This window comes from Ochotona curzoniae, unplaced genomic scaffold, assembly GCF_017591425.1.
Source record: "Ochotona curzoniae isolate NIBS_2020 unplaced genomic scaffold, NIBS_Ocur_1.0 scaffold_2476, whole genome shotgun sequence".
In the NCBI taxonomy this organism is placed as follows: Eukaryota; Metazoa; Chordata; class Mammalia; order Lagomorpha; family Ochotonidae; genus Ochotona; species Ochotona curzoniae.
The window spans coordinates 752,623-778,736 of NW_024467095.1; the positions used below are offsets into that span (position 1 = coordinate 752,623).

Sequence of the window (26,114 nt, forward strand, 5' to 3'; positions counted from 1 at the left end):
AGCCCCACTGTCCTCCAGCAGCTCTGAAATGAGTGTGTCACGCTACAGGCTGTGCTCTGCTGTCAGACACTGAGCTAAGAAGCTGGCAAAGTCCAAATTTCTCCACTTCTCTTGTCCTTCAAGTGTCAGTGGATCTTGTAATCAAATATTAATCTGTCAGGTCAATCCCCTTTACTGTTGAAGCAGAAACACCAAACATTAAGTCAGGGCAAACGACCTGCTGGGAAATCAGCAAGGCCATGAAATCACAGCTGAAGAATTTTCTTCCTTAATCCCTAGTGCCTTAGACCGTGAGCAGCGTTCAGTGAGTAGTGCAACTTTTGGTGAGCCACAGCAAGAATTAACTTGTAATGAAATCTTAGAACAGGTGGGTGTTGACCAAGTGTAAAACAACAACAATGAAAAAGCTTAGAAAGAACAAATTCATCAGGGCCTGGTTTGGTAGCCTGGTGGCTGAAGTTCTTGCCTTGAATGCGTGGGGATCCTATGGGGGCACCCGTTCATGTCCCAGCTGCTTCACTTCCCATCCAGCACCCTGCTTGTGGCCTGGGGAAGCAGTCAAGGGTGGCCCAAAGCGTTGGGTTCCTGCACCCGCGTGGGACACCTGGATGAAACTCCTGGCTCCTGGTTTCGGATTGGCCTAGCTCCAGCCATTGCGGCCATGTGGGGAGTGAACCAGCAGATAGATAAAGTCTCGCCTTCTCTCTGTAAATCTGCCTTTCCAATAAAAATAAAATAAACCTTAACAAACAAACAAGAACAAATTCATTAAGAACAGCGATCCGAAGCCAACAAGCTAGCACTGTGGAGCAGTGTGTTCACGTCCGGCTGCTCTTTCCATCCAGCTCCCTACTAACGCACCTCCAGACAGAACGGTGTAAGTCCCGGGCCCCTGCCACCCAGGGGCAGCCCTGGCTGGACTTCCATGCTCCTGGCTTCTGCCTGGCTCAGCCCTGGCCATTGTAGTCATTTGAGGAGTAAACTAGCAGACGGAAAATCGTCTCTCTTTCCTTCTCTGCCATTCTGCAGTCCAAATACATTTTAAAAATATTAAAACAAGAAAATAAAGCAAAAACAAAACCCCCAGGGATTCGGGGAGCAGCATGTGGTGCATTCCACATTGCAGTGTCTGGTCGCAGTCCTGGTGACTCTGCTTCCAGTCTAACCTCCTCCTGGTGCGCACCGAGAGGCAGCACACCGCAGCTCCCACGTGGCTCCCTGCGCCCTGTGGGAGACCCGGACGCAGTTCCGGCTCTTGGCTTCCGCCCGGCCCAGCCACGGCTGCTTATGGACATTAGGAATGTAGATCAGTGGGTGGAAAATGTCTGTCACTATGCCTTTCAAGTAAAATGAACAGAAATAAATAATTTTTTAAAACGAAAGGATAGAAATCCACTTTAAATTCTGTTTTACAGATTTTTAAAAATTTATTTGAACGGAACGTCAGACTTAGAGAAGTAGAGCTAGAGAGATCTTGCATCTGTTAACATATTGTCCAGGGGCCTGCAACGGTCGGGACTGGCCCAGCCACAGCCAGGAGTCAGTAACTCCATCCAGGTCTCCCTCGTGAGTGGCAGTCAAGGGCCACGCTCTTGGGGCCATCTGTCGCTGCCTTTCTCAGGCACATCAGTAGGGAGCTGGATCAGAAGCAGAGCAGCAGGACTTGTACCGGTGCCCCAAGGGGATGCAGGCATTGCAGATGGCGGCTTTACCTGCTATGCTATGCCAGCCTAAGATTCATTTAGTCTTCTTTATTTTGTTTTGTTTTTAAAGATTTATTTATTTCTATTGGCAAGTCAGATATACAGAGAGGAGGAGAGACAGAGAGGAAGATCTTCTCCCCAATAGGCCACAACGGCTGGAACTCAGCCGATCTGAAGCCAGAAGCCAGGAGCTTCTTCTGGGTCTCCCACATGGGTGCAGGGTCCCAAGGCTTTGGGCTGTCCTTGACTGCTTCCCCAGGCCACAGGCAGGGAGCTGGATGGGAAGTGGATTAGAACCAGAGCCCATATGTGATCTTGGTGTGTGCAAGGCAAGGACTTTACCACTAGGCTGCTGCACCAGGCCCAGATTCATTTCTTCTGACAGCTCCTTTAGACTAGCAACTTTTCATAAGGATTTATATTGACATTACAAAAAAGTTTTGGGGGACTTATTGTAGCTGGAGACATAGAGAAGACACAAAAGATCTTACCACTTTCTGCTAGAGCAGCAGCAACTTCGTTGAGGGTGGAATAGATGTTGCAGGCAGCCCATCGACACTGCGCCCCCAGCGCACCCAGAGTTTCCATAAGCACCTGCAATAAACAGAGAGAGGAGATAGCAAGCCTGGTTAAACTTTAAAATAACTATAACGAATGCATCATGTTACAGAACTCAGTGAAAAAGATGGGTAACATCCATGGACAGACGGGAATCTCAGCAGAGACATAACCGAAAGAGCTAGGCAGACGGAAATGAAAGAGCTAGGCAGACGGAAATGAAAGAGCTAGGGAGACGGAAATGCCAGATTTAGCAACCAGACCTCCCCCAGCAGAACAGAAAAAATAAGACTAAGAGTTCTTTCGTCTATCTTATCAAACTGGAAAAATCCAAAGACAGAATCAGTAAATTTAAAAATAGATGGAAAGAGATCACCAAATTAAAATATCAAAGGAAAAAAAAAAAGATTGCCAGGAAACAAATCAGAACAGGGCATTTAAGATTTAAGGGACATTATCAAATGGGCTAATATACGTGTAACTGGAGTTCCAGAAGGCAAAGAGAGAGAAAAGGGCACTCAATAAATACATGCAGAGTTCGTGGACAATCATGTTCTGAAATCAATGAGGATCTGGAAACAACATCACAAAAACAAAGAGCACTGCCTTGCAGAATCCACCGCCAGCAGCCAGGGCTTCTTGAAGGAACGGCAGATTCCAAGGCCAGGGCAGGCGACGCGTACACAGAGCTTACATCACCTTTACCAGAAGCACGGAACTATTCAAAGAACGAAAGGAGCACGTCAAAATGGAAAGAAGCCACGCTCAGAGGGCTTGCCTGGCCAAATCAGGGCCAATCTGAGCATCGAGATAACGCAGGAAGGGATTATAGCCCATTAAATACATAGTACAAGTGTTATGCAATAGTGGCTAAAGATGCCACCTGAGGTTCCCCATCCAATATGGGCACTATTTCCTGTCCTGGCTGTTCTACTTCCGATCTAGCTGTCTGTTACAGCCCGTGGAAGAAGTAGAAAATAGTCCAGGTGTTTGGGATGTGGGGGACCTACGAGCAACTGCTGGCTCCTGGTTACGGCCTGACCCAGTTCAGTTCTCAACACTGCGGCCATCTGGAGAGTGAACCGTATGAAAGACTCTTTTAAATTCTGATTTCCAAATTAATAAATAAAACCCCCAAATTATTAAAAAAATAAAATAGGAAACATTGGTTTCATACAAAATAAAATTAATGAATAAAAAAATTGATGAATGGGGTCAGTACTGTGGCACAGTCGTTAACCTGCTGCTTGCCGTGTTGGCATCCCATAGGGAAGTGCTGGTTCAAAATCAGGCTGCTCTGCTTTTAACTCTGTCCCTGTTAATGCACACGGGAAACAGCAGAAGATGTCCTAATGCCTCAGGCCCCTGCTACCCACATAGGAAACTCGGCTGGAGTTAAGGCTCCTGGTTTTAGACTGGCCCAGTCCCAACTATTTATTACGGTCATTCCAAGAGTGAACCAGCAACCTGAAACAGTCAGTCAGTCAATCTATCTCTCTCGGTTACTCTGCCTTTCAAAGTGAAAAAAATTAATTTTTAAGATTTTATTTATTTGAAAGTCAAGAGTTAAAGAATGGATCTTCCTTCTGCTGGTTTATTCCCCCCAATGACTGCGACAGCCAGTGCTGGGCCAGGCCTTCACCAGGAGCTTTTTTTGGGTCCCCAACACGGGTGCAGGGCCCAGGCGCCTAGGCCACCGTCTGCTGCCCTCAGCAGCATTAGCAGGGAGCTGGAGCGACACTGGAGCAGCTGGGACTGCAGTCAGTGCCCACGCCGGGTGCTGGGTCACGGGTGCCGCTTTACCTACAACATGGGCCATGTGATTTTTGAAGAACAACATAATATTTATAGATTAATAGAAGTACTTCATCACAAACAAGCAAGCAACAAACAAAAACAACGCCTCATTTAATTTTGGGCTGGCACATGCCACCCCAGTGACGGGAGAAATAGCAACCACTCGCTGACAGGATCTGTGAGGAACCTGTGACAACCCAGCGCGCACGAGGTCTAAACCACGAGAACCGTTCGGATAACCTAATCTACCAAAGACACCTGTAATTCCAAAACCATCAAGGTAATGAAAAATGAAGAATTGTTCCAGAACAAGAGAAGCCAAAGACACATTGCAATCGAATCTGACATAACTATGGACTGAACTCTGCTTTTTTACTAAAAAACAAAATAAAATAAAATTTAAAAATTGAGGATCCAATGCAGTAACCTAGTGGCTAAAGCCCTCGCCTTGCATGTGATGGGATGCCATATGGGCGCCAGTTCATATCCTGGCTGTTCCACTTCCCATCCAGCTCCCTGCCTGTGGTTTAGGAAAACAGTCAAGGACGGCCCAAAGCTTTGGGACCCTGCACCCACATGGGAGATCCGGAAGAGACCTCTGGCTCCTGGCTTCGGATGAGCTGATTTCCAGCAGTTATGGCCACTTGGGGAGTGAATCATTGGACGGAAGATTTTCCTCTCGGTCTCTGTTCCTCTCTGTATATCTGACTTTCCAATAGAAAAAAAAATCTTTTTTTAAGAGAATAAATATTTAATTAAACAGTTTGCTTTAAGATGTCCTGACAGTGGTAAACACACAGGTACTGACAACTTCTATTATTTAAATGTGTATTTTAAAATAGTTTTTTTCAACTTACTAAAAGTTGCAGATAAAATTTTATAATTTTTTAAAAAGAAAGTGGACAGACCAAGTTCATAATAGGAGAGAATGCTTGCAAATGATATATCTTATTTTTTAAAAAGATTTATTTATTTTTATTGGAAGACAAATTTATAGAGAGAAGAAGAGACAAAGATCTTCTATCTACTGGTTCACTCCCCAGGCAGCTGTAATGGCCGGAGTTGAGCCAATCTGAAGCCAGGAGCCTGGAGCAGAGTCCCAAGGCTTTGGGCCGTCCTCGACTGCTTTCCCAGGCCACGAGCAGGGAGCTGGACGGGAAGTGGAGCAGCCGGGATACGAACTTGTACTCATATGGGATGCTGTGCTCTGAGGTAGCTGAGCCATTGTGCCAGGCCCCCCAATTTTTTTTTTCAAATTTTTTGATTTTTAAAAATACTTGTAGAAAATTCCACTAATTTAGGCTAAGTGATTTGTCTAAAACTACATAATTAAACAGCAGAACTACTCATATACCATTTTTTTGTATTACATATTTATATATTTTGTATTTATATATGTATGTATTTTAAAATTTCTAGTCCTCATTCTCGGTTAATATTTAATTCTATCATTTCAATTCCATTTTTCACTTTAAAGAGTATCTGAATTCCGACATCTGGGATCTGCCCGTCCAGTCCTGTGCTAATGGCCTGGGAAAAGCAGTAGGGCTCCTGGCTGCTGCCCAGTCCAGCCCGGAACCAGGGTGGCAATTTTGGGAATGAACTGGTGCATGGAAGATTTATCTCTCTTTGAAATAAATAATATCTTTCTAAAAACTTACATTCTTTTTATTCCTCTTTTGAATTTAACTTAAGGTTGATTAAAAAAAAATTATAGGTACCTACACATATGCTATGTGGATTTTGGATCTGGATGAGCCGGGGCAGGATTAGACATTGCACCTGATGAGGGTGGGCTCCCTGAGGGAAGGCGACCACAGGCAGGTGCCCATGCTAGGATCGGAGGAAGGAGCGCGCCTCCTCCTTCTGTTCCATTACACACAGAGGACACGCCTCTGGGACTTCCCAGAAAGTCTCTTTGCTCTTGGATGAGGGGAAGAAATAGTCCTTCTTGCTTCTCAGCTCAATCTGTGATCAGAGAATAGCTGGAACCATCCTACCAGCACACGAAGCAGGCAGGCCTGCTTACTTCTCAGGCCTTTACAAGGATTAATGAACTAACGCTTGCTTCAGTTCAGAGGCTCAGCAGGTGGTGAGCTCCCCACAGCTGGCGGCAATTACAAACCCTGGCTAGGAGGGAACACGAAGAAGACTCACAGCGGTCTGAGCAGTGATGTGTGTGCACCCCACGATTTTGGCTCCGGCCAAAGGCTTTTCTCCTTGAGCTCTCTTCCTCAAAGCCATCAGGGCAGGCATTTCTGGAAAAGGAGGTAGAAGGGGAAATGAGATGAAAGAACAAACAGAAGACTTACTCGCTGCAGCTAACACCATTTCCCTGGTACAGTTTGTTTTTCGAAGTTTCTCAATGGATCAGGACATTCATCTTCAAAAAAAAATCTTAAAGACTTAGTGGAGAGGTAGAGCAACAGAGAGGAAGAGGGAGGGAGGGAGAAAAAAAGAGAAAGAAGCTTATCTTTCACTCACTGGTTACTTGCCACAATGGCCAAGTCTGGCCAAACTAAAGTACTTGGGCCATTTTCTGCTGCCTTCCCTGGGCCATTAGCAGGAAGCCGGACGCAGCAGCTGGGACTTGAACTGGACTCTGACCGAGGACTGGCGCAGTCAGTGCGTCATGCGCGTCCCTGGCACTTTCCCTCTAATGGCTTTCCAAGAGCTGTGACTATCGACGTGCCAGTCCTGTCCTCGTCCAGGCTTCCTTCTAGACCTTTCCAGAGCTTGCCTCCTCCCTTAGGGTGTTCCTGAGCTCAGACTACTCAACGCCACCTTGAAGCCTCACTAACTCCCAGAGTCCAGGACACAAGCAGATGGAGAGGGGAAAACGCTTGCCTGCTTTACCTTGCTCAGCAATTTCAATTTCTCTTCGTCCAAACTCCGCCTGTTTGATGTTCTTGACGCAGAAGTCGCTGCTGCCTTTGGAGTTCTTCTGCTGCTTGTCCCTGGGGGACGTCTCATCGTCAGAGCTGTCTGTGTATGAGGCCGCTGCAACGACAGGATAGGGGACTCTCAGGGAGAAACACGGCATCCTCGGGAATTCCAGCCCGCGGAGGGGCCTGGGTGTCGTCAGGACCCCAGCCCCACACCAGTGCACACCTCCGGTCCCACGGAGCTGGCTCGGTCATCTCCCAGGGCAAGTGCGAGCCGCGGGTCTGAATGGGAAAGCCCAGAATGGCTTCCAAAGACATGCTCCCTGGAGAATATCAGCTTGACTTCTAGAACTTACTGTATCTTCAGCAGAGGAAGAAGGCCTTAAATATGCAAAAGAAAGAGCTTGTCTTGGTAGTGCTGGGTTCAAGCCTGGTCATCAGCCGCTGGGTTTCTGGGATCCCAGCTCTTCTCTGCTACTACTTCAATTTCTGACACAATTTGTGTCTCAGAAAGAGTGCAACCACTGAACAGATAAAACCAACACTCCATGGGAACATAATCAAGAACCACACAAAGAGTGTTTGTCTGACACAACAGAGCTTCCTTTCAAAGACAGGCTCACGGGCCTGGGCCTCGCTTGCAGATCTGATTAGACACTGACAATGAAGTACTGAATACACGCTGCCTTCCTGCTGCCCCTCGGCGGCTCCTGCATTTGGCATTTTAGATTCAACAGATTCCTGTGATAACTAATACATTTAGCAATACACGCTCAGGGGTGAAGGGTCAAGGCGCTGGCGGACACTGCCAGGCAGCGGCTGCCGCTCTCGGCCCTGGTGGAGGTCTTCCTCAGGAGAGAACATCCCCTGGATGATTTGCAACCCTCCGCTTCCTCGATACATGCTTCAGTCTCCGAGGACAACCCTTGCCGACGCTCATGGCGTTTCACATCTCTGAGTAAGAAGCCCTGCTTTCAGGCAAGAGAGCTGCGGACGCCGAGCGGGCGCTCCGATCTCCTCCACAGGGAATTAAGGCACTTCTGGGATTTCTCAGCGCAGGGTCAGTCCTGGGAGGGCGGCAGAGACAAGCCCGAGCTCGCCCAGCTCAGCAGGCATGGCACGCCACAGCGCTGAGGCAGCAGCGGCTTGAGGCTCTGCTGGGAGCAAAGTCCCACCACCAGGTCACGGGAAGGAACATGGGTGCCAGGGAGGGGCAGCAATTAGTAAATCCCCAAAGGGACTTTTGTTCTTGAAAGAAGCTAAGCTGTACAAATAAGTTTATGGTTCCCCTCCTAGGGCAAGTGAGAGCTCAAAGTACTTTTGGCAAGAGCGCCCAGAAACAGTCATGTCTCACTGATCAATATTAGCAGGTGGCTTGGCAGCTGGACACCTGGGGGAGCCACACGTCTACCACGCGAGAAAAGAAAGGCAATTGCCAGCCCCAATCCTGACCCCCATTTACTGGGAAACTGCTGTGGGAGAGTTTCCACTCAGAATGTCCTGAAAGTTCAAATCCTTTTGAAGGCCACATTAGTGTATGCTCGCTGATGGCCATGCCAATCCACTGGTGAGGTCGATGTTGTGTGTTAGCAAGCTAAGCTGCTGCCTGCAATGCCCACATCCCATATAGGGGCTGGTAGGTGACTAGCTGCTCCACTTCTGATCCATTTACCTGCTAATGCTCCTGGAAAAGTGGCACAAGATGGTTCAAGTGCTTGGGACCCTGATACCCATTTAGGAGCCCTGATGAAGCTCCTGGCTCTGGACTGGCCCAGCTCTGGCCTTTGCAGCTATCTGGGGAAAGAACTAGCAGATGGAAGACCTCTTTCTCTTTCACTTTAACTTGACCTTTCAATAAATGATCCTTGAAAAAAAAAATAGGGTCTGGGCCCAGCACAATAGCGTAGTGGTTAAAGTCCTCATCTTGTACGCACCAGGATCCCATATGGTCACTGGTTCTAATCCCGGCAGCCCTGCTTCCCATCCAGCTCCCTGCTTGTGGCCTGGGAAAGCAGTTGAGGATGGCCGAAGTCCTTGGGACCCTGCACCCACGTGGGAGACCTGGAGGAACTCCTGGCTCCTGATTGGCTCAGCTCCAGCCATTGCGCTCACTTAAGGAGTGAACCATTGGATGGAAGATCTTCCTCTCTGTTTCTCCTCCTCTCTGTATATTTGCCTTTCTAATAGAAACACACACACATATATATATATATAAACACATATATGTGTGCCTAGCAAACACAGCTCCATTGGCTAATCCTCCTCTTGCAAGTGCCAGGATCCCATAATGGGCACCAGTTCATGTCCTGGCTGCTCTGCTTCCCATTCAGCAGTCTGTTGTGGCCTGGAAAATCAGTAGAGGATGGCTCAAGGTCTCGGGACCCTGCACCCACGTGAGCGACCCAGAGGACGCTCCTGGCTTCAAATTGGCTCAGCTCCAGCCATTGTTGCCATTTGAGGAGAGAACCAGCAGTGACCCAAGCACTTGGACCATCGTCCACTGCTTTCCCAGGAGCATTAGCAGGGAATTGGATTGGAAGTAGAACTAGGGGATTTGAACTAGCATCCATTTTGGCTGGCAGTGATTAAAAAGGTTAGACTGGAGTCCTAACTCTACCCAGAATAGCTTTCTCCTCCTATTCCTCTTCAGATTCTAAGGATGAGTCAGGAAAAACAAAAAGCAAAATAAATAAATAAACAAACAAAACATTTCCCCTTGAGAGAAACATTGCAATTCTTGGCTTGGATTTGTTTTTTCTACTTCAAAGAAAAGAGCTGTGTACAGCATTTCCCTGACTCAATGGAAACAAGCTATTTTCGTTAGTTCAATCAATGGTTTTCTTTGAGTCAAATGCATTTGTTTTCACAGGGTCTTAACACAGACTTGGAATTAGGGACGGATCACAAGTATCGGTTGTCTAGATAGTCCATTATTGCATGCAACAAGATCAAGTGTCATTTATGCAAACAGTGCAAAGACTATTTCTGAAGTAGCACAGCCTTTAATCACCTGTCTTTTGAAGTCATATTCATTTCTTCTTTCTTCTTAGATTTACTTGCTTGAAAGGTAAACTAACAGAGAGTGTATTGGTTCATTCCCCAAACTGCCCCACGACGGGGCCGGGCCGAAGCCAGGGGCTTCACTCATGTGTCCTACACGAGTGGCAGTGTCCCAAGTACGTGGACCATCTTTTGCTGCTTTTCCAGGTGTCGTGGCAGGGAGTTAGATTGGAAATGAGCACTGGTGCTCCAATATGGGATGCTGGCATTGCAGATGACAAATTAACCCATTATACCACAGAGGTGGGCCCCTCATACCCTCTTCTGCCACTGTATTTAAAGCACCACATTCATGGAAACCGTAGAAATACATCAGGGTTGATTGGCCGCACAAACATAAACATGCTGAGTAGTCTGCAGTGTTTGTAACAGTTGACATATTTAAGTGAACAACTGACAACCCACTAGAGTACAGACCTGAGACCCAAGACCACGCCTTGCTCCACTGCGGTTAAAAGACCAATTTTCAATTTATCCTACTACAATACAGAGAACAATGGCCTCCCTTTCTCCCTGCACTCTTTACTGAACTACCACCCCACGTCCCACTGCTCCGGGCTGACTGAGCCTTTCCTCTGGGCAGTGGTGAGACCGTCACCCCGGAGAAGCAGAGCTCAGGGCCCTGAATTAGCCCCATCAGACCGCTCTAGCTCACGCAGTCCTTTAAGACCAGCCTCCTCACTTGGTAACAGCAGTAACGGTAAGGATGCTGAGGATACAGCCGTGGGCAGCGGATCTCACTGAGCAGCGGATCTCACCAAGGAATCGACACTTTAGAAATCTGGGAGAAGCACAACTTTGGTGTTTGAAACAATGTAAAGTGCTTTAAACTTTCTAAGCAGCAATCATGAACTGGGGACTTCAGCCCCCTCCTCACTCACCGCCAGTGAACTCACTGCACAAACAGCTTTCTCAGAAACATGTCGCTAACTTTTGAAGAAATGGGACTGGTGCAGTGGCTCAACCACGTAATCTTCCACCACCAAGCGCAGTATCCATAAGGGTGCTGGTTCGTGTCCAAGCTGCCCCACTTCCCATCCAGCTCTCTGCTTGTGGTCTGGGAATGCAGAGAATGGCCCAAAGCCTTGGGACCTGCACCTGTGTAGGCGAGTTGGCGGAGGTTCCCGGCTTCAAATCAGATCAGCTCTGGCTGTTGCAGCCATTTGGAGGGTGAACCAGCAGATAAAAGATTTTTCTCTCTGATTCTCCTTCTCTGTAAATATACCTTTCTAAAAAAATAAATAAATCTTTTTTTAAAGGGGGCATTTTTGTTTAAGGGAGCTAATTTTTACAAGTTTGCTTCCTGTAAAAGAATTGCATGGCTTCCTGCGGCCACTTTCCAGCTGGTTCCGCTACAAGTCCAAGAGCTCATGTCTTTAACCCTCATCTGCTTCTAGAAGGGGAAGGACTCCGCTCCTCTGAGTTCCCAACAGAAATTTACAGACTTGCTAAATTTTGACACAAAGTATTCATTTAAAGCAGAGGCCTTGGGCCTGGCGGGTGGCCTCAGCTAAAGTCCTCACCTTGAAGGTGCCGGGATCCCATATGGGCGCCGGTTCTAATCCCGGCAGCTCCACTTCCCTGCCTGTGGCCTGAGAAGCAGTCGAGGATGGCCCAACCTTGGGACCCTGCACCCGTGTGAGAGACCTGGAAGAGTTCCTGGCTCCTGACTTTGGATCGGCATAGCATCGGCTGTTGTGCTCACTTGGGGAGTGAATCATCGGATGGAAGATCTTCCTCTCTGTCTCTCCTCATCTCTGTATATCTGACTTTCCAATAAAAAATTAAATCTTTAAAAAAAAAAAAGCAGAGGCCTGCTGACCAACCATGAGCCTTGGGCACGGGGCGGGTCCTCTGGGCAGACCTGTCCGCTTTGCCTCAACTGAGTGCACAGCAGCTGTCTACTCACCGGAACTGTAGCTGTCAGTGGACGACTGAGAGATGGAACGAGACAAGGAGCGCCGTCCGATCTTGGTGGGACGCTTGTTGAACTCCTGCTTCTGGTCAGCAAACTGGATCTGCTAAGAGAAAGAGAGCTAGTTTTATCAAGAACCTCCACTTCGAATCAGCGAACCACAGTTCACCTCACGGTGTGATCTGACTATGCCCACTCCATACCGGGACAAAGACTCTTTGAAAGGAAAAAAGATTTTTATTGGTGACCTACTGTGATTGTATAAACTTCAAATCTTAGTCCACTCTCTGACCATCTGCTTTTCACAGTAAAACTCCAACCCCAAAAGTACAGAATGAGATGTCCTGATTAAAATTAATTTGTAGAAAGTCAAGTCACACTCAGAAATGAGCTTCCTGGACCTGGAAAATGAACACTATTTTTAAATGTCTGGGGTCATAAAATATCTAGAAGCCACACGACTGATCACCAGGTAACTGTGACAACAGCAGCCGGAGATGAGTGGCCTGGACAGGCAGAGCCTCCGCTCCGACTTGGGAGGCTGCCCCTGGACAACATCCGACAATGACTCTGTGGTTTTGATCTTGCTCTCCCACATTCTAACACTTTCTGAAAACCAAAGCTCATGGAACTTACGCAACTAATGTCTTGTTCTCTAGAGAACAAAAACTCTTAGATTCTGCTGGATCCAAGATGGCAAAGAAGAAGCTGGAGCAAAAGAGATGCAAGACCTTGCAAGATACTTCCTATAATGAGGAGATGGTTTCCTGCCCAGGGGCAGGGACACAGCATCCCGGAAGAAAAGCGGCCCCCAGCAGCAACCCATCTTGCACACAGAGGCAACTACAGAGGCAAGGCGCCAAAGCCCCTCTGAGTTAGCCCAGCACTGCCTCTTAGGGGAACACGGAGCTTTTCCATTGCTCGAACAACAAATAAAGCCTCTGCAGGTCTTTAGAGTTTGCAAATCATTTTCAGCAACGGGAAAACGTGTTTACATGGAAAGCTTGATGCAAAATTAAAAATGACAAATTGGTTACTCTGCTAAAGTAGCAATTTATTCCCAATGAGAAAGTGCTGTTTCTGCATACGTCCTTGAGACGTACACAAAACTCCAAAGACTTCTCTAACACAGCGCTTACCACACACAGCATAAACCAGCTCTCTGCCCACCTGTATCCTCCGTGAATTACAGGCTCCGCCAAGGTGGGGGCTGAGCGCACACCTGTGCTCAGGCGCTCAAGCGCCTGCTGCGGCAAGGAGTTGAAGTACCTAGGCTCCTCCCTAGGCTCGGCTGACTGCGCAGCAAGCACAAGCCATGTCTGCAAAAAAAAAAAATGCTGGGAAGGGGAAGAGGAGGAGTGGGGCACTGGGGAGGCGGATGGCTGTCAGCTCAGAACTCTGCCTTCCACACCCCAGCCATTTTCGCGAGGGTCATGCATCTGTATTTACTCTACACTCCCATCTTAAGGAAAGCAGTTACAACTTTCTAAAGGCTGCACTGCATGACTCCCTCCCGCCTGGATCAGATGGGCAACAACTCCCTGTACACCTGCACATACATGTACACACACGCAGACACCACTAGAGGGGGCTCGCTGCTATCATCCTCAACCGCGACAGGTGAGGACAGACCAATGGGCTCCAGCGACATTAAACCCGCTCACAGGAGCAGCATCATCTTTTCAAGTCAGTTTCCCTGTGCTGCGCTCCCTTGGCAACAGTTTTTTCCATTTATAGTAGTCCCTTCCACCCAGGACAATTTTAGGCTGTCTTTTAGCACTGGAAACCAGGCTGTGCAGTCTTGCTCCATTTAAACACTGAGTTAGTTGTAAAACCTTGCTTACTGGTTAGATACTGAATTAAAAGGCTCTCAGCGACTCACTGGTTACGTAGAATGATACACTTTCCCCAAGAAATAACTGCTTATCTCACCGATAACCAGAGCAGAGGAGTTAAGCAGTCATCCCTGGTGCCTGCCTCTGCTCAGTAATTAAATGTCATTAGTCCACCAACGGTCCCCTTTGCTAATGGGTCAATCTGCGCCACTCCTCTTGTGGGACCGTAGTAGATTATATCTCTGAATTCTCAACTTTGCAACCAAAGTGTCCCTTAAGGTCCCATTTCAAGGGGGGACAACCACATAATCCCTACAGGACAAGCGAGGGAGAGGCTGTTGAGAGAGGGACGAGAGCAGGGAAGGAAGCAGCAGGGCAGTGAGCGCGGCCAGCTGACCTTTCGCAGCCCCGGGTACAGCGACTAGCAAGGGAGAGCTGAGTCTCACCTGGGCTCTGTTCCCACTCACAGTGTACTTCTTCCTGCTGCTCAGCATGGCGCCATGGCCAGGCCCACTGCCACTGCTCCCAGGACCCTGGGGCCAGGCCTTTAAACTGTCCTCATCAGCAATTCTGTTGGCTCCGATTCTGGCTGGCTTTCTTTTGGGGGGGCGGAGAGAAAGGAGGGGTTGTTACCCTTCCTTGGAATCCCGAGGCGGTTCCAACAACTGAGCCCCAGTTTAATCAGGCATTTCTGTTAGTGCCGTGTCAGCCGTCCTAATTCTGGTGGCTATTTGCCTTTTATTGTTATTATTTTTTCCTAAACACCTAATTACATGGCTTCCTCTGACCCTCTAAACCTTAGCAAGTCCCTGGACAACGCCAACCTGCAGGCATGTAACAATAGCTTATTTACGTAACCACTGCACTTTTTCTTTTTGCTTGCTACAATTCACTTGCTAAATAGGTTCCTTTTTAACCTCACTTTCTTCTCTTCCTTGTCCGATGATTTTAGTTAACCTAGTCTCATTAGAAAAAATTAACCACAGAGTCACTAAAACAATGATGAACTTTATTTAGAGAGTTAAAAAAAAATTAAAGGTGACAAGTGCTTGGGAAAGCCGTCCTCGCGGTGGGCAGGCCAGACACGGCAGTCTCGGCTCCCTCCTGGCCTGTCCCTTGCTTCCCTCTTAGTCGCTCATCTTGTATACTCGTCACATTTGGGCTTGAGTTCCACCTCAAGATCGCCACTGACTTGGCCCTGAGCGACACACTCTGCTTTTCTCAAAAAAAAAAAAAAGATTTCCTGGCAGTTATGACTATAAAGGGATAATTTCTAATCTCAAAGTCCCCAGCACCACAACAGCTTTATAACATGCTAAATAAAGACTCAAACAAAAGCATAAAGCATCATACTTCTTATCTGCTGAGTTCTGAAAGAGATCCAATACACAGGAAAAGCTCACTCAACTGGCTGCTACCCGGTCACTGGGGGCAGGGAGATGACTTGGACTCATCTTAAAAACACTTTGTGGAGCACAGAAAAATAAAATGGTAGATTTTCTTGTTTAGGATAATCTTTATGTTGAGAGCAGAGAAGGGAGAATGGATTCTGAAGTACCTGGAAGCCCCGCCCCGCAGGGAGGAGCCCTCCCGTCATCTACCAAGCACCTGAGGGAGCCGGCATTGTTCCTTTTCCCGACAAAGCAGCAAGTGCAACTCTGAGGACACAGGAGCAGCAGGCCTGGACATGAACCTGGGTCCACGGCTGGAAGCTTTCTCTCTCCCACACCTCATGACACTGGTCAGAAGACCCAAGAGCGCCCAGCTCCCTCAGCCTGGGGTTCTAGCCCTGGCTCACTACTCTTAGATCAAGTTTGCTTGATGTTAAAACTACTCTTTAAATTAATTTCGTTATCTGGCTGGGTCTCAGACATTACCTTAGGTGATCCTGTGATGATTAAGTCATGAGTCTGAAATAGCTACCCATAAAGGAACTACAAATTCTAACAGCTCTTTGACGGACAACTTTGCCCAATGCCATTAACAAGGACTAGAAGCAGAGTAATTGAACCCAATTACTGATGATCAGCAGGACCCGTGGCAACCCTGATCGCTTACCTTGTGATTTCACAAAGAGAGACAGACCACTATTTCCCTTCTTGCTTGCCGAATCTCTAAACGTCTGGGCTTCCTAACAAGGAATATTGACCCTAGCGCATACTAAGCTGGTTCCTCATTGCACTCAGGTGAAAGAGAACTCATTCCATTGTCTTAAGTCAAATACAACAAGATACTTCAGGATACAATTACCGACAGGGAAAGCCTTGCTATCCTATCCGAAAAGTTAGCATGCATCAGCATTACCCAGGCTTAGTAAGGCCCCGGGCTGGGCCCGCCCCTGGAGTTTCTGATTTACTAGGTCTAGATTGGACCAAGATTCTGCAGCTCTAACAACTTCCCAGGGGACACAGATGCTGCTGGGCTGAAAGACTGGAGAACGGCGACTTGTCCCAGTATAAAGCAGGCAGTGCTGACTGTGCTGGCTCTGCTTAGCCGTCCTTACCCATCCGTCCCCACCACCACGGATGCGCCCGAGGAGCCACAGGCCGAACAGAAAGGGCTATTGTCAGGTCAGGGAATGTAAGGAGGTGATCCTTTCTTAAAGCCAACACAACTGGATTAAATTCTGGTTTTCATTGTTTGAGACGCTTAAGCATAAATACAGCTAGAGCCAGCACAATGGCTCAACTAGCTAATCTTCCACTTCCAACCACAGCGTCCCACGTGGGCGCCAGTTCCTGTTCCAGCTGCTCCACTTCCAAGCCAGCTCCCTGCTTCTTAAAAAACAATCAATACAGTTAACATATTAAGAGAAACGGGACACATGGGAAGGAAAGCACAGCTCTTTATCCTAAGGGTCAGGTGGAAAGAAACCAATCCTTTTCAAGTACATATAGCAGCATTACAAAGGATTTGTTTTTGTCTCCAATTTTTTTTTTTAGATTTATTTATTTTTATTGAAAGGCAGATTTACAGAGAGAAGGGGACGGAAAGATCTTCTACCCACTGGTTCACTCCTCAAGTGGCCTCGTGGCTAGAGCTGAGCCAATCCGAAGCCAGGAGCTTCTTCTGGGTTTCCCATGTGGGTGCAGGGTCCCAAGGCTTTGAGCCGTCCTTGACTACTTCCCCAGGCCACAAACAGGGAGTTGGATGGGAAGTGGAGTAGTTGGGATACAAACCAGTGCCCGTATGGGATCCCGGCTTGTGCAAAGAGAGGACTTTAGCCACCAGGCTATCACATTGGGCCCTATTTCCATTTCTTAACTTCTGTAATCCTCATCTTAAAAAATGAGGACAAGAATATCTACTTTGCCAATCTCTAGTGCGCACTGACACAGAAGTTTCTCAAATGATTCTCTGTTTTAAGAGCCAATCCCCCTCCCACTGCAGCCAGACTGCTTCTACCAGCAGTTAGCAGGCATCTCCAAGGGCTTTTGGTCTCACTTTCAAGTGGGCACAGCTCAAATGTTCCTCAAGACAGCTCTCCCTTGTAAGTCAAAAGAACAGCGTGAACAAATCTTCCAGAAAAGGAGTTACTTCTAGCCAAAAGAATACCTCAAAGCATTCTCTTGGGGATTAAAAGGCACTTTTGGAATTCCCAGGTAAGGTTCTGGGCCATACACTAGAGGGTGCTCCAGGCCTAACTTTGCCAGCTAAGTGCCTTTCAGGGCAGCCTACGGAAGTACTTCCACACCAGAAGTGAGTGACTTTGGTTGGTGGCATCCCAAAGAAATCCCCAGAGTCACTGGCAAAGAAAAGATGGGACTGTGTTTATTGAAGACAAGCCCCTCCCTACTCCTCCTTCTCATTGCTGTTGAGAAAACCAACTGGGGCCTGCACTACAGTGTGGCGGCCCAAGCCACTGTGCGTGGGACATGAGCAACCCACAGGGGTGCTGGCTCGACTCCTGGCAGTCCCCTGTTAATGTGTCTGGGAAAGCAGCAGAGGATGCCCTAAGTCCTCGGGGCCCTGCACCCTTGCAGGAGAACTGGAAGAAGCCCTAAGCTCCTGATTTCAGTTCAGGGCAAATGATGGCCAATGATTATCATTTTCCAGCCATTGAGATGGCCATAATGGAGAAAAACCAGTAGATGGAAAATATCTCTCTAGTTGCCTTTCAAATGCATAAATAAATCTTTGTGAAACAAACTACTAATCAAAAATATCATATTGGTTTTTGAAAGGGCCAAGAAGTTGCTAAATGAGAGCAGGTATATTAAAAGTAGCACAGCATAGCTGTGCTTTATTTAACAATGTTTTTTAGAGGTGGACATTGTGGCACAGTGCGTTAAGCTGCTCTTTGAGACGCCCATATCCTACATCAGAGTCCACTTAAGTTCTAGCTATTCAGCTGTTGTGGTCACATGGGGAATGAACCAGGAGGATGGTAGCTGTCTTTCTCTTGATCTCTTTCTCTGTTGCTCTGTCTTTCCAATTAAATTAATAAACTGGAGTTCAGCAGGGGACCAGCTACCTAACTTTCAGGCTAAGCCTCTGCCTGCAAAGCCTATCTCTCTCTGAGTGCTGGTTCAAGCGCTGGCTGCTTCACTTCCAGTCCTGCTCCCTGCTGTGGTCCTGCCATCCACAGGGGGTGGAGGAAGTTCCTCTCTCCTACTCTGGCCTGGCCTGACCCCGGCCATTGTAGTCATTGGGGGAGTGAACCAGTGGACGGAAGACCTCCCTAATATTTTGTAACTCTGCTTTTCAAATAAATACATGAATCTAACAATCCTAAACCAAACCAAAACAAAGCAAACCAGCGCAGTCAGTCTCGTCTCTGAGCAGGTGCATTCAGAGGGCGGGCGTGGAGATGATCAGAGCAGTAATTACCACAGAACTCGCAGTGAGTGGGCACCTCGTGTTCAGTAGACTTGTTCTGCATGATTCCTTCCCACCCGTGTTCAAGGCCTCAGCGTGTCCCTCTCCTAAGATCAAATTTCTTCTTCTCCTTTCGTGTTACTAATGATAGATGGAGACTCAAACTAGAAATGAAAAACCTTAGCCAGTTATTAAATGAGTCTCTTTCATTCATTCTAAAGCACTACACTAGCTGAAATAAGCTTGTGGAAGAACAGGATTTATTCTCATCCACTGTTTTAGAGCAGAGCACAATGTCCTGATATAATACTAAGAACAGTAATAATTACCTCTGCAACAATAACTAATGGAGCTGAAATGCAGGCACCTTAGTTAGGCCTTAAGGCCTACCTTATACTCAAGTTCATTACTAATTGTTATTAAATTCATGATTCCACAAATATTAAATAAACCTGGGAGACGCTAATCATTTTCCACCGGGAAATTTTTACATGAAGCTGAGAAGCCCTAGTTCATATCCCTTAGACAATAGTCTCTTTCTCTCACAGATACACACCTTTGCAGAGTCTAAGAAATCCGGTTTGAAGGTATTGCAGCATAGCAGGTTAAGCACCACCTGCAACACTGGCATCCCATAGAGGGTCCAGTGCCAAACCAGCCTCCTGCTAATGAGCCTGAGAAAGCAGCAGAGGGGCACTCAGGTGCTTGGCCAAAGCTCCTCGTTCCTGGGCTCAGTTTGATTTAACCCCAGTCATTGTGGCCATCTGGAAGTGGAAGCAGTGAAAGACCCCTTTTCTCTGTTTTTCCTCCTCTCTCTGTAATTTGGCCTCTAAAAATAAAAAGAGTAAAAATAAAATAAAGACAAAGCTATCAGGATGGGATTCGCATTGTAGCACAGAGGTTTAAGCTATTGTTTATTAACACCAGCATCTTATATCGGTGTGCCCAGTTCAACTCCGAGCCACTCCACTCCCCAATCAGCTCCCTGCTAATGCGCCTAGGAAAGCAGTGGAGGATGGTGCAAGTGCTTGGGGCTCTGCCTCTCACGCAGGAGACCCTGCTGGAGTTCCTGGCTTCTGGTTTTGGCTTGGCTCACACCTGGTTGTCTGCACTCATTTGAAGAGCTGGAGGTAAACCAGCAATTTGTCTATTTGATTTCTGCCTTTCAAATAAATCTCTCTCTCTCTCTCTCTTTCACACACACACACACGCACACAACTATTATGCTTTTTAAATCAAAAGTCAAAATTGAGATTTTAAACATTAGGTTTTATGCACTAGTTCTTATCAACAAATAAGCCCTATGATTATATTAAAACAATTCATCTAGCATACATGGTATTTTGAATGACTATATTAAGAGCCATATAGTTCTCATCTTGTACAAATTATAAATAAGTGTAGTTGGAGAGGGGCCAGTATGTGGCATAACAGTAACATCACCCCCTGTAATGCCAGCTTTTCGGTGGGCATCAGCTCATATCCTGGCTGCTCCACTGATAATCCAGCTCCCTGTTAATGGCCCAAGAAAAGCAATGGAAAACAGCTCAATTGCCATGCTCATGGAAGACCCAGGTGAAACTCTTGGATCCTGACTTCAAACCGAGTCAATCCTGGTTGTGGTCTTCTGGAGCACAAACTAGCAAATGGGGGATCTCTCTGTCTTCCTTTCTCTCTCTGATGTTCAGATAAATAAACCAATCTTTAAAAAGGAGGAGAGGGGCTGGCACAGTAGACTAGTGGCTAATGTGCTTGTCTTGTCTGTGCCAGGATCCCATATGGGTACTCTCCAAGCTGCTCCACTTTCCATCGAGCTCCCTGCTGATGGCCTGGGAAAGCAGCAGAGGATGGCCCAAAGCCTTGAGACCCTACACCCATGTGGGAGACCCAGAAGAAGCTCGGGGCTCCTGGCTTCAGATTGGTTCAGCTCTGGCCGTTGTGGCCACTTGGGGAGTGAACTAGTGGATGGAAGATTTTTCTCTCTGTCTCTCCTCTCTGTAAAACTGACTTCCAATAAAAATAAATCTTAAAAAAAAAAAGTAGGGAGAAACAGTGGTGGGAGTGAGGTGGGGTTCACGAATGAACAGGCAAGTAGGAAATATTTAAAATCTTTCCAGACACAACTTGAACACCATTTCTGCAAGTCCATTCTCGGTTTCCCCCTTACTGTCCATTTTCTTTATCTGCAGGGGACATAATTCAACATCAGCTTAAAAGCAAAAATGCAAAGCCATCCCAGGATAAAACAGTGCACACAACACAGGAGCTGCAGCAGCAGAGCCCCCTGCCCAGCACACACACAGCCAAGCAAGTAAGCTGCCTCCAGCAGGGCAGCTCTCCTAGCTCCCTTCCCTAGCCCTACTGGGAATTAATTAAGAGACAGGGATGGAGCTGGGGGAGGGGGGTGACCTAGTACATAAAAAACTAAGCCGAGATGACAGCCACTGTTTTCCCAAACACGGATCTTGGCAGGCACTTCTCACAGGTCATCTCTGTCATCTCTCAGGCTTGGTTGCCTCTCATCATCAAGGAACAAAAGGGGGGAAAACAAAGCCCCCAACGAACTCACCATCCACTCAGGCACGTGAAAAGCTGAGGTACCCTCCTTCCCGTCCCACTTCTCCATGGTGCAGCCTTTGGGGAAGCTGCCCTGGAAATGCCAGGGCTATCTGAGTGCTCCAGAGAAGCCTCACACCTGGGGACTCACAAGTTCACAACGGCTAACCGAGCCGTGTTCCTTTTCCCATCAGTCAATGCCTGGCAAGGCAGAGTGGAGAGAAAACTGCACCCAGGCACCCAGTGTCCTGTGGGGCACCCTCCACGCCTGCTGCCCAGGGGGACTTTGTGCAGTGCCTGCAGCCTTTCCTCCCCTCCAATGTATAAGGCACTGGCTCATTTCCTCCCGCCCTTCAGGACGCGTCACTGGAGGTGCTGATACCAAGATCAATAAGGACCGAGGTCAAGAAGGCACTCTTGCTTCTCAAGTCACTTGATTTGGATCGGTACAGTAAACAGGCGTTTCCCCGAACACCAGAGTTCCTTATGACCTCCAAGTTTAAACAACTAATCAGAAGCTCCCTACTGGCTCACACCAGGGCTCTGGCACCAAACTCTGGCATATCTTGAGTTAAATTCTTACTTGCATGGGAGGTATGGACAGAACCAGGGAAGAGAGTTTGCAAAACTAGAACTTCTTGGGCCCTATGTGGTCAGGTTTCAGAAACAAACCATCCTAGTACAGTGGCCTTATTTACTGCCACCCTCTTTATTATTATTTAAAAATAAGACTTATTTACTTTAAAGGCAAAGTTACAAAGCAATAGAGAGAGAAAGGGATCACCCGCCCCCAAATGGCCACAACGGCAGGGGCTGTGCCAGGCCAGAGTCAGGAACTCCATCCAGTCTCCGCTCGGGTGTCAGGTCCACGTCCTTGGGCCACCTGCTGCTCCCTTGCCCGGCATTTGGGCAGGAAGCTGGATGGGGAGTGGGAGCAGCAGGAACCTGGAACAGTGTCCTCCTGGCATAAGCTGGCCACTGCTGTCACTTTAAAGGGCCGCAGGGGTGTTATGTACTTTGCCTGGCTCCCTCCTCTCTGAATACCTTGCGAGTCTGCAAATAAGACAGAACTAGGAACTAATCTGTTCTGTCTAGCCAGTTCATTCTTAGACTAAACATGTTCTCCAAAAAGAACATCAGAAGTTTCAGGCACAAAGGAAGCTCAGTAAGCTATATGCACAGTAAAGGGACTTAAAAAAAGGATTTATCTATTTTCATTGGAAAGATTTACAGAAAGAAGGAGACAGATCTTCCGTCTGCTGGTTCAGTCCCCAAGTGTCTGCAGCGGCCGGAACTGAACCAATCTGAAGCCAGGGGTCTGGCGCTTCTTCCAGGTCTCCCACACGGGTGCTGGGTCCCAAGGCTTTGGGCCATCCTCTGCTGCTTTCCCAGGCCACAAGCAGAGAGCTGGGTGGAAAGTGGTGCTGCCAGGATTAGAACCAGTGCCCATATGGAATCCCAGCGCATTCAAGGTGAGGATTTAGCCACTAGGTTAATGCGCCAGACCCAGTAGAGGGACCCTTTACAGTGTTAATTCCATTGTTCTGGATAATTTCCCTGAAGTTAACAGTCGCAATATGATCATTATGCTTCTGCCCCAGAACCCCGCAAGGCCCTCACTGGCAAAAAGAATGTTCTTTCGAATACAGCATGGAGGCATGAAGATAGTAGCTAAGGGAGAGGTGTTGTGAGATGCCAGAGGGGGATAAATTCAAATTACTGACCAGAGGTCATCCTGGAGAGAAAGGCCAAGAGAATAAGGGGGGGGCCTGCTGGACCGGGTACATGCACGGTGCAAGGGGCTAGCAACCACAAGGAGGTGGGGGGAACCGCAATAAGACCTGCAGGGGTGGAGGGAGAGAAGTGTGGCTCACAGGGATGCCAGGAGTGAATCAATTAGATGGCAAGATACGGAAGCTGATAAGATAGACGGGAGTTAGGCCGCTGAAGTCAGGGTGCCAATTCTGATAAAGCCGTAGCTGCCAGTAACCTCCAGTTACACTCCTCAGGGCCTTCCAAGCCACACCTGTTTTTCTCATATAGATATATGTATTGAATTTTTTTCAAACGAAGAGGGGACAGATATTTCATCTGCTAGTTCACTTCCAGATGGGCCAAGGCCTGGATCAGGTCTCCCACGTGGGTGGGAGCCATGTTCTGCTGCCTTCCAGAGCACATGAGCAGGGAGCTGGATTGGAAGCAGCCAGTACCTGAACTGTCTCTCAGCTGTAATAAAAATAAATAAATCTTAAAAAAAAAAAAAAAAGATAAAGATCTTCTATCTGTTGGTTCACTCCCCAGTGACTGCCATGGCCACAGCTGAACCAATCCAAAGCCAGGAGCCTCCCATGCGAATGCAGGGGCCCAAGAACTTGAATCATCCTCCATTGCTTTCCCAGGCCACAGACAGGGAGCTGGATGGGAAGTGGAGCAGCCACAACATGAACCGGCGCCCAAATGGGATCCTGGCACGTGCAAGGCACGGACTTTAGTCACAAGGCTACCACACCAGGCCCAATCTTTTTTTTTTTTTAAATGAGGAAGTGAACTGGTAGATGGACAATCTCTCCCTTTCTTTGTCTCTGCTTGAAAGTAAAATGATAAGTAAACATTCAAATAAACAGATGATGACCAGCTTAAATGGTAGTGTTAAACCATAAAAAACGTGACTTTTAAAGGATGCAGGCTCAAGAATGAAATGATAAGCACAGTATGAGGGCCGTGTCGTGTAGTGTGGGTAAAGCTGCAGTCTGCAGTGCCAGCACTGGCCAGTATCCCCGCTAATGGACTGGGAAAAGCACAAGTGTTTGGATTCCTGCCCATCCAAATGGGGGACCCTGATGAAGCTCCTGGCTCCTGGCGTGGCCCAGCTTAGCCCTGGCTGCTAAGGCAATCCAGGGAGTGAGCCGGTCCAAGGAAGATCTCTCCTCTCTGTCTCCCCTTCTCTCCCTGTAATGCTGATTTTCAAATAAACAAAACTAAAATCTGAAAATAATACTAAACACAGTAATCTATCACTTTGGCAGGCTAATCTCAGAGCTATTTTAGTTAACAACATTTGGCTTCATTAACGTAGGTTTTAGTTTAAAAAGACTACATAAGAAAATAGCAACCTCACTACATCTTTGTGTAATGCTACTGAAACAAAAGCGGAACCGTTGCTATCACATTTGAAAACCGAAGATCCATGAACTCAATCAGGGTGTGTAAGGCACAGGAACAGGCGTTAAGCGCTCTTTAGGAACTTTTTACTATCATTTCACTTTACCATAATGTGCCTAGAAGATACAACTACAGGAGAGCGAGAGCAGGACTTCCACACAGGACACAGACCAACACTCAGTGAGGCCTTAGCGATGCCTTCAAAACAAAACGCCTTTTTGGGCAACTTGTTTTGAATAAAGGCCCTATCACAAAGATAGAAAAACACACAAAGATAGTGAGAAACAAAAGAACCAAGCCATACTTTCTGCTGCGTACCCACCCGGCTTTGTAAAGCTCAGAAAAATCCCATTGTTAACCCCAAACACTGGTGGCTTGCTAGTGACATCATCAACGAAAGCAGGCTGGACCAGCTGAAGTCAGAGTCAGTACATGCTGAGGTCGGATAAGAAAAAGATGAAAAGACAGTTATTCCCAAGAGAAGCAAGCAATGAAGAAGTTCCTGTGACAACAGAACCGTTTGGAACATAAGGTGAAACCCAGGGTGTCAGGTGGTGCTGGGCAAAGGGCGCCAGCGTGCGAGCTTGTCCTCCGACCCCAGGGCTGCGCAGACTTCAGCAAGCTGACTCCTTTCTGTGGTTTCCTTGTTATAAAATGAGGTGGAGGGACAGGTGGACTGTGGAAGGCTGGAACGGGTTTCTTCCAGTTCTGACATTCAATATTTCTAATCCATCGGCTTCTCCGAGGCCAAAAGGGGGAGGCAGGGACACCTACTCCCTAGTTCCCTAACTTAGAGCTTATTACACAGGCAAAGGTTCTTAACCACTTGAGTTCAAAGCTCAGTCTGGTCAATTACGGGGCTGGGTGGATTGGGAGGCCCCTAATCTCCTCTGTTCCTCCAGGCGTGCCATGTTGGTGCTGCCACAGCAACGGGGACAGATGAGTATGCCAGCCCTGCCTCGCTATCTAAATGAAGCCAGGCATCATCCTCTCCACCCCTCAGGGATTCTACTACCTGCAAGTATCAGATTCAACACAGAGGCAGCACACGTTGCTGGTGAAGCAGCCAGGCCTTCCAGATGGGAAGACTTGGGTGTGAAGGGGAGCTCGGCTTACCTTGCATCCTTAGAGGATGGAGGAAGCTCCTGGCTCCTGGCTTTGGATCAGCTTAGCCCTGGTTGCTGTGACCTTTTGGGGAGTGAATCAGTGGATGGAAGATCTCTCTTTTTGTTTCCCCTTCCTCTGTAAGAGCTGCCTTCCCACAAAAATAAAATAAATATATTTTTAAAAAACAAGACACTTAGAACAGTGCTTGGAACTTACTGGTATCATTTAAAATTTACTATGATTGTGAATAATTATAACATGTACATCCATCTCTCCCACTCATCTTCTCTTTTTCCTAATTAAAATCCAGTTTATTTCAGCAGTGTCTGCATCACATTATTGATGGAAACTCAATTTAATTATGTCAGTGGTTATGAATTATTTTCTCTTTTCAGCAACTCAGCTTAGTTCTTGAGAATATGCTTCAATTAAATTACTCCATAAATCTGAGGGAGAAATCTGTTTCAAAATTAAGTTGCTAACAATATCTAATAATTCATATTAATTTCTTAATTTTGTGGATGTAAAATTTAGAAGAACACAAAATGGGTCCTCGTGAATTTAAACTCTTCATAGAAAATATAACACTGAAATGTTTTTGAAACATATTTTTTTAAAACCCTGATGTTAAATATTTGCCATTTCAAGGCAGATCTCTTGGCTTGTACATTCTGAGGTTCGGTAGCACCCGCTGGGCATCCTGCAGTTCAATTCCATC

The 26,114-nt window shown here is 47.3% G+C and overlaps 1 protein-coding gene across 1 annotated transcript in view; it reads right to left on the bottom strand.

The window, feature by feature from the left end:
• AHCYL2 (adenosylhomocysteinase like 2) overlaps window positions 1–26,114 on the bottom strand; it is a 132,767-nt gene that overhangs the window by 26,812 nt on the left and 79,841 nt on the right. The window contains exons 2-5 of the mRNA XM_041002415.1: window positions 11,913–12,024; window positions 6,915–7,058; window positions 6,216–6,316; window positions 2,195–2,297 (exon numbers count right to left, since the gene is read on the bottom strand). Coding sequence (XP_040858349.1) covers window positions 2,195–2,297; window positions 6,216–6,316; window positions 6,915–7,058; window positions 11,913–12,024 — 460 coding nt within the window. The remainder of the gene's footprint in view (window positions 1–2,194; window positions 2,298–6,215; window positions 6,317–6,914; window positions 7,059–11,912; window positions 12,025–26,114) is intronic.